General features: G+C 43.0%; 1 protein-coding gene across 2 annotated transcripts in view; it reads right to left on the bottom strand.

Annotated features, from left to right (window-relative positions):
- XYLT1 (xylosyltransferase 1) overlaps positions 1–16,348 on the bottom strand; it is a 169,439-nt gene that overhangs the window by 28,629 nt on the left and 124,462 nt on the right. For both annotated transcript variants that reach the window (XM_069029691.1, XM_069029692.1), the window contains one exon: positions 10,065–10,145. In XM_069029691.1, coding sequence (XP_068885792.1) covers positions 10,065–10,145 — 81 coding nt within the window. The remainder of the gene's footprint in view (positions 1–10,064; positions 10,146–16,348) is intronic.

The following is a 16,348-nucleotide window of genomic DNA, read 5'->3' on the forward strand; positions in this document are numbered from 1 at the left end:
TCCCACGTGCTCTGAGCAGCAGCCAATGCTCACTGACCACCCACTACAGCCCCCAGACCCCTGAGGGTGCAGGACCTGCAGGAGAACAACAGCCCCTACAGCGAGAGGGGCACCGCGCTCCCTTCCTGAACCCCACTGAGCTGTGCCAGGGTGTTTCAGGGTCAGCAAGTCCAGAGGACATTTTAGTGGTCCTCAAACACATGCTACTGAAGGAAAGGGAAAAGAAATAAAAGTTAAGGAACACCACCAAAGCTTTCTGGAGTCCTGCATCTGGAAACATGAGCCTTAACCCCGTAGGCCAACGCTCTGGTTCAAGTTCTGTTCTATACCAATCAAAGAATGGAGATGCAATTATGAAATGGTGCATATTAATTTTCAAAAGGACCGTAAATGACTTCAGGGTCTATGTCCTACTGATAGCTGTGTCTCTTTTCACAGTATGAGAAGAGCTCCTCTGTTAACACAACAGTGCAGAAAACGTGTGAATGAGAGTTGAAAAATTTTTCTTTCCATGAACAAGTTTCTAATTTCATGTTCCATTATGAAGGATAATAGAAAAGTCTTGCAATTTTAATGCAGTGCTCTGGAATGTAATCTTCAAATTCAATATTTATGCAGTTATCTCCAAATCAAATATTAATGTGCCTGAAAGTTTGGTCGTTTATTTATTTCTCTCAAAACTAAATGCTCATTAGAGTTAATTATTTTAAGAAAAAGCCAGAACTTTATCAGCTCTATTTAGATAGGAACATAAAGTTCTTTTCCACGAAGTAATTTCTTTCAACTGCCATCTCTACCAATTTATCACCCTTCACTCTCATTTTCAAATAGAAGGTTCTTTGACTGCAATAGGAACCCTCGAACAAAAAAACCACCTGGCTATTTCAAAAACTGCTCTACGTAGAAACTCCCTCAGCCTCAGTATGACATGGTACAGCTCACAGCTCCCTGGTACTGCAACAGCTTCAGCCTGATTGTCTGACCTTGGCAGCAGAACAGCATGACCACACTCCAGATGAGAAGGTCCCAGCAAATCCTGACTCACAGCTTCATGTCTTCCAAAATAGTTGACAGGCTCCTTTTATTCTATTCATGCACAGTTCTATGGTTTTTTGGAGCTAATGGCTTGGAAAAGCAAATCTCAGGATATGGAGTGAAACAAACCAATTCCTGGGAGTAAAACTGTTTTCACAACAAACCTCCAGCCCCCAAATCTTATACAACTGGGCTATTAGAAGAAAGTAAATGTACTTTCCAATCACTCACCCTCCAGCAAGGCAGCACAGCCCAACTGAAGAGCTGCAATGCCTTTGGAGATCTCCAGAGAAATGGCCCTTTTGCTTGTGCTTCTTGAAACCTTCCTAGAAACATCAGACCAGGTTTCAGATACAGAACTGAACCACGGTATGGTTGGCCAAATACAACAGAGACTATCATCAGCTGAAGACAACTGACCTTTCTCCTAAGCTAAAACAAACAACAGGAGGAAAATAATGATGAAAAGAGTCAACCAGGAGAAAACAGAATTAAAATAAGACTTGGGTAAAGAAAAGCATGCCATTTTGCCTCATTTCATAGAACACTCCATCTAAGACATCTTATGCTTCCCCTTATCAATTTTAATTCTTCCTAAAGAGCCTCCAGTTTTGAGGGCCTGGGATTACACTCAAAAGTAAGCAGGAAACACAGGATATTATGAAGGTGTGTTGGCACCTGAGCTCACCAAACAGACACTGACACAGGTGAAAGGTGCCACTGTGCCCTGACTGTGTGTGGATGCAGCCTCAGGGTTTACACGGTTCCAGAGAGTTATTTTCATATCTTGCTAAAAAACCTCTACTGCCTGCAGCATGTGGTCTGTCACTGAGTATAGATGTCAGTCCAGGCAGCTCACGATTGCAATCCATCTCAGGGAACTCCTCTTACTTTGTAGTTTATTCAAATATTTATAAATGCATTTCAGACAAGATTCTAGGACTGTGTAACACATAAAGCATTTGTAACTTGTGTAGCACATACTCCTCCAACATGAATATAAACACAGCTCAGCTCTAATCAGATGTTTTAACTGCTAATAAATATTGTTGCACAGTCACTTAATATCAGCAAAAACATCACAATCAAATATCCTCCTTTTGGATAGTTTCCTCCAAGGGACAGTGCAAACCACAGAAACTTGGAGAGACCCCTGCTCCTGAATGCTCTACTTACACAGTTGTAAGTCAGAGAGTTTGCTGTTTTCTGAAGTTTATGAATGAGTAAAACTTCCTAAAGTATCAGAGGCTATCAGCTTGCTAAATGACACTTATCAGTAACTTCGTCACTAAAAAGTTTTTTTCTGGAAAATATATATTTTTAAGGTGAAAAGGTTTCTTCCTAAACGTTTCCTGCTTCTGGCCTGTTGCCTAGAAAACCTCCCATTGACATTTCACTGTTAACCAGGTGCACCTACCCAGGACCTCATCGTCATTACTCAGGATTTAAGAATAAGAGCTATGAATAAAAGTTACAAAACACTAGCAAAACAATTCATCACGAGTCAAAAGTCAACGTCAAAGCAAGAATCTGTAGAGCCAGGAGCCCCACTAGCACCACGTCCATGTTTCCCTGAGTGTCTGTGGACAAGCTCTGCATGCTCTGACTTTATCTGCTCCTCTTTTAATTGTCTTTAGACGAAAATTGGAGGAAGAAAGTCGATTTCAGTGCGAAAAGTCAAGTAAATATTTTTACAGATGAGAAATGTGAGAGTCACTTGCCAGCAGTGTTTGCACAGCCACCCTGGGAACACTTACCAGAGTCAATCAGTTGGGAGGCACCAAACAGTAATTTGCAGTTTAGGTGACCAACTAGAAAGTGCAGAACAATAATTTGACAATCTTGAGTGTAGCAGTTGTAAGAAGTAATTTGTGAGCAATCTCTAGGTTACTGTACATCTCCACAAACCAGGCACTGAAACTTTCTTTATAATAAGCATATTCATGAATCCCAAACCTGTGCAGAGCAGAATCGTTCCCTGCCTGCTCAGGGTAGAAATCCTGGTCTCCACTGAGCATGCTGGGTCCAGCTGACCCTGATTTCACTCCACTTCCATGAGGAACTCTATTCTGCCAAGGGTTAAACAATATTTACAACATCTGAAATAATTAACAATTGGCTATTTAAGCCAAGAGTCTGTATGGTACCAGATACTCATCTGTTTTTCTAAGGATAGGATCTTGCAGTATGTTTCCTGAGACCTCTTCCTGTCATGCTGACCCCCTGCTCCCAAAATAGAATTGAAGCTTGAAAAGGGGAACAGTGTCAAACAGAAACAGTACCTACTTAGTCTGTCAAGATGAGGAAGATTTCTACCCAGTATGACAGGCATCATGTGGAAAGCATAGAACACACAATTCCTGCTGTTTCAAAAGGCCTTGAAAATAATTCTCAGTACAGACAGAAATGATGGAAGGAATGAGAAGAATAATTGCAACTTGCTTTTCAACGTGCTTTAACTGTGGCATCCTAATTGCAAACGTTATGAGGTCAAAAACGTTACGAGGGCAGAATTCTTATCTTTTGTTAATTCCCTTACTCAGAAGGAAATATTTAAACACATTACTATCTCAACAAACCCCCTAAGCTTTAGGGCCAACGCAGAAACAAACATCAACAATACCAGAAAGAGTTTCTCTCTTGACTGAATTTTCTCTACTGAGATTGGGCTTATTTCCTGATTGGGCTTCAGGAGCAAAAGCCAAAGCTGTAAATAAGCACACAAATTGAAATGATTGAAATGCTTTTAGCCGTTTTGCCCACTGTGCTAAATGCTCAGGAGTTACCACGGAACACAGGGAAATCTTACCTTTAAAATGTGATTAGTGTTTGTCACCTGTATCTCTGCACGTCCCACAGCAGAGCTGGAGGGGCAGCTGAGCACGGAGGGTGTGCAGGGGGGGGAGGGCCACACCTGGCCCCTGGGAGCACAGGGATTCCCCAGCAGAAAACCCAGGTGACACAGCCACCCAAGGGACGACAGAGCTGAGAGATGCAGCTTGTGATGTTTGTTCCTGGAGTTTCTCTGGGTCTGCACAAGATGCACTGCAACTCATGGGAACAAGCAGGTCTGCTGGAAGGAGTTTTTGACAGTCCATGTTACCACAGCTGTTTCCAATGTAAGTTTAAACACTTCTGTGTTCAGCATGCAATTAAACCTGGGGCAGACTACTGCTGCCACACACAGCGGGCAGTACAGAGTCCAGATCATCTACAGTGCAGCAAAAATGGTACAGTAATTTGAGTATCTCTTTCAAGATACAAGTTCACCTTGAAATATTATGTTCAATGTGTCCCTTCTCAATCAATGGCATCTTTATGGAAGTCAAGCAGCCTTAGGGTGTTCCACATGAGATGCTGTTGAAAGCTGATGAATACACATATTTTATCTGGTCATTATTCCATCTCTATATGGACATGATTAGACTTTCCAAGCTTACAAAAGGTACCTCATATGCTATATGATGTTTCTGCTTCTTTCATATGTAATGTTCCCAGAATACCCATTTAATGCTTTAGTCCTAGCACATCTTTGCACTCTATTTAGAAGAAATTTCTCATGATTCTTTCTTCTTCTCCACCTTTTCCTACACATTAGCTTAGTTTTGAAAAACTTTACTTTCCACCTTCTCTCTTTTAAGGGAGAAGTCTCTTTTTCAGAGAAAGTCTTAAAAAGCCTCAATATTTCTTAGTGTTTTAATGTCACAGGCCAGGGAGCAAAATGAAAAAACCTCTAAAATTCTTTTAGTTGTAGGAAACTCACAATGTCTATTTTTTGCCATAATGACTCTACTAGGAATTGCCTTGTTTTGTCAACAGTTCCATGCATTTCCTTGTGAGCATAAAGCTTGAGAGACACTTTCAAAGACTTTCCTGTGGGTTTCTTCCCACCACTCTTCACTTACACAGAATCTTAAGCAATACTGAAACAGCTTTTAGAAGGTCCAAAATGAAATAGTTTCCTCTCACCATCAGGAAGGCCACAACTCAGGTTATTCTGTTTATTTTTATATTAAATAAGCAAAACTGAAAATGATAGTATGCAGACATGTAGCATGAACTCACCACACACAGACTCAATGATTTGAAACCTGACATTTTGCTATCTGTTTGTCTCCAATAAATGTCTTCTCTAGAAGGTTTCTTGTCTCATCTCCTTTCTAGTGACTGAGGGCAAGTGTGAGCCCCTTCTATACAGGTTTTCAAGCTACCACATCAGGCCACTGACCTGTGGATACACCAGGGCCAACATCATCTGTGCAGCTTAAAATGATGTTCCCTGTCATAACCATTTTATAAAACACCTCAGGAGCTCAGATGACAGGGCACAAAAGTTACTGTTCACATGGCTGCAAATGAAGTGTGCATCTCAGTGTTCTCAGATAGCAGTAAGACTCCTGATTATTTTACCAGTATCTCAATTTTCACCTCCTTCCTAATTAATCCTTGCCCCATAAAGTATGGCTACTTCAAACCTTCTCACTTAAAGCACCTTCCTGAACCAGTGGATGATCTTGCTTGTACACTCTAAGAACAAAGAACATCCTACTTAGTCCCACGTCAAGACACATGGCTGTTTTTGTTTCTCTTTGCACTGACAGCTTAGAGCACTGTTTTCTAAAGCCGAGCAGAAATAAAAGCCCTACAAGGAGGCAAATTGTCAAGCTGAAGCAGTAAAGGCTTTATGGCTCCCCTAATGCTTAGCATAAAGCACTAAGAACATTTGAAAGTTAGCTGTAATGTCTGAATTTTTGAAGTGCAGTCTCTTTGCACAGAAGATGCATGTTGCTATTTCAGTCGCTACACTTCTCATGCAACTGTTGGGCTGAACTGCTTCCAAGCAAAAAATAGCTCTTAGTCCATGTGCTCCAGAACACTCAAGTGTTCTAAAAATTTTAGCAAAAAAAGTATGAGCCTGAGGGTGATTTGTGCCAAAGGAACCACCAGATGTGTTACATGAGCAGCAGTGTAAGTGCTGCGAGGACATGCAGTTAAACTACTCCAACACCAGTGATAATTAATCCTTTTTTTTCCCTAGTATTTGGGTACTTACTGGGCAATTCATCAGTGCAATACACAACAGCATTTACTGTGTGATCCATTTTCCTAACTGACCACCAAACCCCCATCAAACCCGTGTACAGCACACCAACAAAGAGCGTGTGCCACTGAAGAAAAAAGGCACCTCTGAAATGGGGGTGGGTGCAACAGATGTGTGCCAGCAGTGGAGATTTTGGGAACGTGCTCCAGTTCTTTGGAGCTAGGGTTTCTCTAGCCTCTGAGAACTGGAATTGTGATGCTCCTTGGTACAGTTCACCAACACCTCTAAAATTATCTGTAACCCAGAAGCCAGAAAGGGCATAAGACAACTGCAAAGAATAGCATTAATGAGGAGAAAACATCAGCAGAAGAAAAGAATATGGATACACACCAAACTTTTAAGGGCCTTTTCTTTAGCTGTTTGTATTCTGCCTATGAGCTCAAGATTCCTCTAAGATCTAACAGCATCCAGCCTTCACAGCATTTTTACACTGCTCCCAAATGACTGCTGGGGAAAGGTTTCTATGCAAAGTCCCCCTTTTCCTGCCTGTCTTTGAAGATGTCACATTTGACTGTCTTTCTATTTTATAATACATCAGCCAGGTGCTGCTCCTGCCAAAAAAGAAAAAATCTTCTGCGTATTCCAAATTGCAACAGCTTTTACAACCACCAGGTTATTCACTTGCTTTTAATAGTCTAAGACACTGAAAAGAGGAGGAAATGTGTTGCCCACTAAGCACTAGGTAATAACCCCAGCCACTGTGTACAATTTCATTTCATACATCCACCTCTGTCAGGAAATAATGCTTCTCCAGCTGAGTGAAGGAGCCATTTTCATGTCCATTCTCTCTGCTGAAGCCACTAAAGGAAAATCAGAGCGATGCACTTTTTCATTACTTTGGCATAACTAAAACAAAACTTAACTCTATAAAAGGAAGCCTGGTTTCTCTCCTTATTTGGCAGTAAAACATGTACTGATACTGATACTGTGATGGCTGGAATACAAAGTACAATGTAATTGAGCTGTACAAGCATTTCAGCTTTAAGATAGCCCTTCTAAACTTTCTCTGTTGTGTGATCCAAAGACTATGATGACTTAAAATTAAGAGTTTTCAGTTGTTTACAAGTTGTTTTCTTGTTTACAAAACAAGAGTTTTCAGTTGTTTAGATAGTTGAAAAGCTTATTGATTAGGAACCACTATTCATCCATAAATCAAAATTGAAAGTATTAGCAAGGTTCATACATTGCTTTCAATTTGGTTTAGATGCTGTGCTCCTGTATCATTAGTTCACGTTTTGAGAAAAAGACCTTGGACCAGCTCAATCATTACTGTACACAGGGCAGCAGCCAGTATAGTCCAGTGTCCTCTCCCTTACCATGGCTTCAATTAGTTGTTTTAAATGAAAAATTCTGTTACAGTGTGTTTTGAGATAGAATATCCTAAGGGAGTTTTCTTCTGTTGCCCAATAACATGGACACTGGCCTGTGTTCTAAAAGCTGTCCTTTTTTTCTTAACTTTTTGCTGCCAATCCTCGAGGCTGTTGCTTCTCTTCCAGACCTTACTAAGCTCTTGGCCATACCATTCTCTTCATGGGTATTTCTTTTCCCCTGGGCTGTGATAGGACAAAGCAAAGAGCAAAATTTAAAAACTGGAAAAATTAATAGAAAAAAATAGTCATCCCTTACTCTTAAAATGAGCAAGTCACTGAGTTGAGCTGTGGAAATTCCCCAGGCAAAGGTCACAAGAGGCTGGGACAATACTGTAAAGCAACACCACATCCTCCTGCTCCCTGGGGACACTGGCTGTAGGACATGGACACAGGGTGACAGCCTAGGTGGGCCTTTGCTCTTGTCTCACCTGCCTGAGCTTGAAGAAGGTATTTCAGCCCAGAGGACTTCACCATTCCAACCACAGGGATAAACCTCACTGGTATGAGCACAGCTCACACCCCCGGGCACACAGTGAAAGTCAGGTGGGAATTGTGTGTCAGATGGGGAGAGCAGAGGGTACACTGACCAGCTTAGACAAGACTGACTCACTCCAACACTAAACATGAAATATCAGGCTAGAAATCTTCACTTTAGATATTTCTCTCTCAACAGGTAGATGCAGAGCTGGAAATTCACCCACAATACAAACAGGGGATAACTACTTTTTGATCAGCTTTTGGAAACAATGGAATGAATTTTTACCAAACACCAGCATTACTCAGAGGTGTTTGCAGCTGCTGGCTTGAGTGTGTCTGCAGCTGCCTGGGCTGTGCAGGAGGAGGGAAGTCACTCTATCTCCCTGGTAGAACATCTGGGGACATGCCAAGGGGTAATGTGAAAGGATCCATTCATCCAGTGGTCAGCAGTGGGAGCACTTATGGGACGTGGGGATTAGGCAGACAGGGATGGCAAATCTGCACTTGTGTCCCAAAGCATGTTCCCTGATGCACAGGGAATTTATGGTAGAAATCCAGGAAAAAAAACAAAACACAGTGACATCTTGTAATAAGCTAAAACGTATTTAGTTGTTCATACAAAGAGAACCATTGAACTACTAAAGGAGTTTGTTATTCCTGTGGTGGAAGGACAAGTGGCACCTTAGCTCATTTCATTATTAAATTCGTATCAGCGTAGTGTGTTTTATTGATCTAAATTGCTCTGATCCAGCTGAACTTGGCATATTTGAACCAGCCTGATGTTAGTGTGTCATCATTCATTAGTTATTTTCCTTAGCCAGCTCAGGGAATTTGAGAAGACTCAGGTGCACCAGAGGAGCAAGGAGGCTTAAGAGACCGGCTGCTTCTCCCTGGTTCTTTCTCTCCTCTTTCACTAACTCTGCTGTGGATCACTATTGCCAGCTACAGCTCAGCCTGCCCATCACTCTGACACTCTGCATTTCCCAAACCAGGGACTCTCCTGTGAAAACTGTTGACTTGGCTTTAAATATTACTCCTCACAGGATTATTTTTTACTACCTGCTACAGAATTTCTGCATGCACAAGATGAATGCTTGTGAGGACTTAATTTAAACAGGAACACGACAGAATTGATAAATCTAGTGACAAGAGTAAGAACGGCCAAGAAGAGAGAGAGCCCTGTGAGTTATCCTGTCTGCCTGCTGTGCTGAGCACACGACTCAGGGTGTCCCATTCTCTGGGTACACTTGACATTTTACAGAATAAAGGGAAGACCTGGTGACCCAAGCAGAATAAAACAGTATTTTTAGATGCAAAGCCACTGGGACTCAGCATATGGAGTTGCTGGAAGCGCAGTAGGACTGATGTTATGGTACAAAACTGGCGAAAAAGAGGAACAGCAGAACTATGAATTAATAGGAAAACAGGACCACAGCAGTCAGATGGGAAAGTTCTTTCATGTGCAGAGGTTGTTGAAATCTTTGGAAGATGGTGTTTGGTCACTGCTGCTCCCTCAAACCACAGTGGCAAGTTTAAGTATTACTGATGACTGGTGGGAAACACAGCACATTCTCTTCTCCCTGAGACCCGTGCAGGGTGAATGAAGAAGGATTTGATTTAAGGACCTCCAAACTTTAGTAGATTGTGATAAGCTCCAGCCACTATCGTCACTCTTACTGGCACTGCAGGCTGCTACAGGCTCCCACAGCCGGGGCTCTGCCCATGCCAGGCTTTGCTGCAGACCTCAGCTAACACAGCTCTTGCTCACCAGAGTGCCTGGGGCCACCTGGGCAGTGCTGGAGTGGGGGGCAGTTGCCACTTGCTCACAAAACATTGATCTGTGCCAAGTCCCCATGAGGAAGCAACATCAGTCTGCTTAGTGCCTCTCTCCCCACAAAAGCATCTTTGGGAAGAAGTCATTCTGGAAAAAGAAACAACCATCCTCAGGAAAGGGTTTCCTCCTCCTTCCCTTCTCTTTCCTGGACTAGGGATTTCTTCAGTCAGGTAGTGCTGGAAAACCATCACCATACAATAATTCTCAGTGCTTTGGTTAAAATAGGGTGAGGAAAGGGCCAACTCACCTTGCATTGTCCCTCCCATGTGATTTCAAGAAGTTCATATCACGGTATCTGGACAGGAATGCCACGAGCTGATCGTTTGTCCTGCAGGAGAAAGAACAAAAGGTGCACAAATCACACTGTGAAAACCACTGTGTCTAGAGCAATTGACATACTTATTGTTCTCATTTGGGGACCATTCTCAGATTCTGAAGGAGGTGGTTCCAAAAAAACCTCCCATCCTGCTGCTGGACTTCAATGACTCCCTCTGCTCAGGAAAGCATACTTGGAAGGAAGCACAGCTTTTTCTTTAACACACCTTAACAAATTTCTTATCAACCCTTGGCAGGTATTTTAAGCACTATAACAGAGTATGTATGAAGTAATACTGCTCAACACCTGTTAAGTATGAAAATCCAGCTGCAAGATGACTGCGCTGATAGTCCCATTTTACACGCTTTGCCAGACATTTCCTAGGGAATTTGGTTCAGTATCTATTGGCATTTTATTTGTTTTCATTGTGTAATAGAGATGAGGCCAAGGTTGGAATGCATAAAGCAAGAGAATTCTGATGTCAAAAAGGCAATATAATTAATAGGAACAAAGGAATTTGGAAGGTTAATTCCAATTAGTATGACAGGCAATCTGACACCAGCATTTTCAGCATTTCAGCTGACATGTCCAAGAATGTATTTACGCTTGACAGCTTTTGTGGTCTGTTATTTCTTTAACAATGGAACAAAAATGTTCTCTATTTATCTAGGTCAGCATATTTAGGAAAACTGAATAAATCACATTAAAAAGATCCTAATCTCCTGAACAGCATTCAAACCCACAACCTTATGGATACAACGCCATTTAAGCAATGGTCTGTAATGAAGTTGATGGCAGAAAAACTCAAGATAAAAGAGCTGTCAATAGTACTGTATTTTGAAAACATTCCATTATTATAAGCCACAGAAAACCAAGTTAAACCTGAATGTGTTTAACTGTACAAAATGTGTTTAACTTCTGGGGTCAGGCTGCAACCTGGAAATGTTATCAGCCAAGTAAACTATTTTCATAAACTCACTGATTTTATCCAGACCAAATGAATTATCTGTCAATCAACCATCCTGACAGACCAGGCCCTGAGACCCTCCTCCTTTACTCCCTCATGTGAGCTGCAATACCTCCCAGGGTCAGACTCTGCATCTCAATTTGACAAACTCAGAAACTGCTTTCTGTATAGTAAGCTGTGCAGATTTTCACATTTGCTGCTCCAGTGACTCTCCATCTTACTGGGATGAATAGGCATTTAGTGAATTTACTTAGCAATGCTTCCACATGAAATGGTTTCAATGGCTGACGTCTTCAAGTGAGTTTCTAGGCAAAAGCTGGCATGCAAAGATGATCTTTAGAAATATAATCAAGTTTGGAAGTGCTTGAGCTTTAATTTCCTTACAGGATAAAAAGGAAATCAACCAAAGTAACAATCCACACCACTCAATAAAACATCACCATTTCTAGATTGCTCACCAACCTGTATTTTGCTATTCAGCAGTACTCTACCAAGTGTATTGGGTATTGGGGCTGCCACACAAACTCATTGCTTCTCAGCTTTTAGATAATTCTTGTAAATGTCCAAATAATGCTTAGTTCTCAAAGTAATCAATAATTGACATTTTCCCTCTTCTTGAAAACATTGCTGTTATCTTGGTCCTACTTTGAATATTTTTAATTGTTTGTTTTAAAGAACTCATACAGAGTTTTACTCCTTGTCAATTAATATGCTTCTTTTCATGTGTTGACAACATGGAACTAAAACATCATAGTTCCATTTGGTAAAACTTTCTAGTTAATTGACATTTAGATTTATGCAGCCAACCAATTCCATGCTCAGCATGGCAGCACACTGAATTTCCATTAAGCTTTCATTCAAAGTGCTCCTTCTGGCCCCAACATCATGAGGATGCTGCACATCACCTCTGACTTATTCCACCAGAAGATACTAAGAAGAAAATCAAAGGTATTGAACATGCCTTAGATTTTAATGTATTTGTTAAAATCCTCCTCACCTTTCAGAAAACTTTGCCTTCGGGGTAGATTTCCTAAATGCCTCTGGCACAGATTGCTGCCACACTTCACACAGAGCAGCAGTGGAGTCTCTGCCACGGCAGAGCCTCTGGCACCAGCTATTTCCAATGCCTCTGGCACTCCTTTGGACAAAGACTGGAGACATGAGCCCATTTTTTCTCTAAGTAAGGCAATAGAAAGCTGAGATTTTCAGCTGAAGACATCACTGGGAGCAAGAGCAACTCACACTGCCAAATTAAATTCTGCTGTAGCTCCACAAATTTCAGGGATAATTCACTGAGCATAAATTTGGCACAAAATCTTTTACTAACTATCATGGTGAAACAGAAAAGTAACAAGTGCAACAGAGCCTTCCTAAGAAGGAAATCAAGTCATGGGGAGAGGGAGGGTAGTTCATGCTACTGATTAAAAATACACTGATATTACATATCACATTCCTACCAGTTTCCCCAGCGTGTAACTCAGCACGAATACAGATGGAGGAAAAAGCCCTTCTGCAGTTGGTGCCTGAGGCTGGGCCTGATGGATGCATCCACACAGCTCCCACTTCTATTTCCTTTTGCTATTAAACTCACTTGGAGGGCAAGGCACCAGGGAGAAGGATTAGTCAGCTGGTTACCTGTATCATTAGCAGGGAGGGAGGGTGGTGTGAGTGTAGAGAGGCTGAGAGAAAATGGGCATTTCCAGGTGTGCAGCACAGGGAGAAATGCAGAACTGATCCTCCAGTGAACTCTGAGAGTGGAGAACGCCTGTGCATGTGGGAGGGCTGCCACGAGAAGGTGACAAGTGAAGAAGAGTGATGGGAAACAAAAGCACCTTTGAGTTCACTGGTGCAGATCTGGTGTTCAGCAAGGGCAGGTCTGCCAGCTGGGACGGGGGTGCCCATCTCCCCCAGACCTTTGCTGAGGCCACCTCGGTCAGGTCCTGCAGCAAGGGGGGACGGGGGTGGTGGGGGCAGAGCACTGTGCCCACCTGCTGAGATGCCACCCAGCAAAGCTCAGCCACGGCACTGCTCAACTGGGGACATGGCTGAGCCCCTGGGCTGGGGCTCTGCTTGGGGTTCGGGTCAAGATTAGAGTTACAGGTCTAAGGAAGAGAAAAAGGGCAGTCCTACATGCAGAAGGAAATTCAGAAGGTATTGCCAAAGCAAAGCAAAGTCTGCTACCAGTGTTTCCTCATGAGCAGCCCCTGGCCTGGGACTGAGCAGTCCCAGGGTGTGAGCAGGCAAACCAGGCACTCAGCAAGCACACACACATGCTGAGCATGGCAATAACTTCAGAACATGGCCTGTACACTGGGGACTGAAATGAAAAACTGAAAGAGAAACACTGACTGTTTTTGCACTGTCTGAACACGCTGGAGGGCTGTGCAGAAAGCAGCACAAGAAGCCCTGCACACAGCCATGGCCAGACACTGCCCAGAACAAAGGGCAGTGCTGCTCTTGCTGGTTTTAAGCAAACCCTCCAACCCTGGTGACTAATCCAAGCAAAGAGCAGAGATGCCCTCAGTCTGCAGCTGTGAAAATAGATCTGGAAAGTCTTTGGAGACTAGGAGAAAAGGAAAACAAGAGATTGTTACTTCTGGAAGATAGTGATGGCTAATAAAAATGTTCTTGATTTAGCAAGATACTTTAACTCACAGGCAATTTCAAGGATGTATGGAATAGCAGACATTTCAATGGGATTATTAGAATGTCAAAACCTATTCCATTTAGTAACAATTTGGCTAAGTTGGATCAAAAGTTCAGAAGCTTTTGGCAGCACACAGGTATGGAAACAAGATGGTTTGATTCTGTGTAAGAATCAGATGAAGGAAAGAGAACTGCTCTGAGTTTATTAATTATTTATCTTGATTAACTTAGGGCTATCTAATGACAAGCCTGGTGGCTGCTGCCCAGGAGGAATGAGTGCAAGGAGGGGATCAGCCCTGCCTGTGGTGAGCAGCGGTGGCAGCAAACACAGCAGCAGTTCTGCTTGGTGTGGAGTGCTGGAGAGCCAGGCAAGGATCACAAGAGCAGCTGAACAGGCAAAAAAGAAACACAAAGGCAAAAGGGTTTGGGAGAATAGGGCAAGGAGGCTAATGTGGTTTGAAGCAGCAATGAAAGCTCTGAAGCAAGGATGATGAAGGCAAACACACAGTCAGAAGAGAAAAGTCAAAACTGTTACAAGTTCTCCCAGTGCCCAAAGCTTTGGTATTTCCACCCATACCCGCCTGACTCATCTCCACAGTTTCCTTTCCCAGGACTCCTGTGACTGTGTGAAGGCCCAGCCCCACAGAACCCAGACCTACAGCAACCCCAGCAAGGTCGCTGTTAGAGAAGGAAAAGACTTCAGAGAAGAGAACCAGAATTATGGGACAAAACTCATCTATTCAGAGTGAAGCATGATATTAATGGTTAATGTGGCTAAACACGGTTAAACATGCAGATGTGCACACAGGAGCCTGGAAGTGGAAGAACTGAGAGCCTTAAATTCTGCTATCTTCTTTTCAATAAATTCTTATAATGATGCTTAAGCTCACTGATTTCAGTAAGTTATTAATTTCATAGTCATTAACCCAGTATTGTAGAATATCAGGACATGCCATCACTACCAAGCCCCCGTGGCAGGAGAGTTCCTTCCCTGGTTATCCCCAGCCCGGGGCTATCCCTCTCCCTCTCACATAAGGAGTGCCTGTGCTCAGACTGGCTCCCCAGGTTCTGCATCACTGCGGGGCACAGAGGAGCTGGGGAGGAAGGAGAGCAGCCCAGGAGCCAGGGAAGGGGGGTTGCCAGGTCCTGCACACACCTGCACAGCACCTGCTGCACTCTGGAAGCTGCACTCCTGTGTCTGCTGGGACACAGCAGCACTCGTGGCATCTTCCCACCCCAGAAAGGGACCCTGACCTGTTCTGGCCCTTCCACCAGGCCAGCTGGCACACACGTGGGCACAGCACGTAGCCTTACAAAAGGATGCAATGGATGAATCCAACAGAAAAAAGCAAAAACCTACAAAACCTCCTTCTGGAACACTACCAGCAAGATGACCAACCACACAAACGCAGCATGAGGAGAATACAGGAAAAACTTTGCAAGGTTCAGCTTTCAGACCTTGGATAGGCAGCCTGACCCTCTCACTGATGCTCCCAAGTCCTCCTGCCTCTCCAAAGGCAATTTACTGCAAGGGGAGGCTCAGAGGAGCCTGACCCAGGCTGTAGTAAGGAAAAAATCCCAAACAAGTCTGCCATCTAAAAATGCAAAGAAAGGGGAAGGCTGTATTTAGCCTTTGCTATCCATCACAGAACAGAGGTTAGCACGGCAGGCCTCTCTCAGCAAAGCTGATTCCTGTAACAACAGTTGTTCATAAAATGTACCATAAAAATGAGAACAACAGATATAATTTCAGGGGCCAACTGCATGAGGAAGGCTCTGGGTGACAGTTAATACCTCTGCTTTTGCAACAGTGCTGTCTTAAATGGTTTGTTTTGTCTTTCAAGTCAGGTTCAACAGAGGAACACGATAATGGAAGGAAGCTATTGCCTTAGCAGCTGAGCTCGCTGGAGTGCTTGGGAGATGAGAGTTGTGCTCCAGCACCAGCGCTGCCATCTGGGCTGGGAATCCACACCTGTGTATTTCAAAGTGTCAGCCTCCTGCATTTGGAGCTGCAGGCACTGATCAGTCATCACAAGGGATGCAGCTCTCAGTGCAGCTTTGCCAGTGCTGTGTGATGCTCCAGACGTTCTGTTAGCAATACAGCCCCCTTTGCTGTACTTTCAATTACTGCTTCCCATTCAACCACTGTCGGTTTCCTATGGAAAAGAAAAGAACTAGCACAGTCAAAAAAGAGTGGAAGTCTTTTTTAGATGTCACACTGCTGAATAAACCTCCTCCCAGTGAGAGTACATAAATGCCTGGGTACAAAGGAGATCTACTGAGAGAAAATAGAATATACTCCATAGTCTGCTTCCTGAGCCACTCCACAACCTCTTTTCTATAAATTCAAGGCTTCAGACAGCATTTATAAAATAAATAAATAAGCCCACTGCTGAGAAGCAGCAGCACACACTTAAATGAAAATCCTAAAGAGACCTTATAAGAGAATTCCACCAAGGATTAATGAACAAATGTGATTAAAACTATCTACAGCTCTGGACTGCTGCCAAAACGCTGCCAGCAGTATTTGATATGTAAATACTTAAAACATTTGCTGTGTGTACTGCCGTTGATGCAAAGCATCTATAGAGAGTTTCTCCAT

This window comes from Aphelocoma coerulescens, chromosome 14 (genome assembly GCF_041296385.1).
Source record: "Aphelocoma coerulescens isolate FSJ_1873_10779 chromosome 14, UR_Acoe_1.0, whole genome shotgun sequence".
Classification (NCBI taxonomy): Eukaryota; Metazoa; Chordata; class Aves; order Passeriformes; family Corvidae; genus Aphelocoma; species Aphelocoma coerulescens.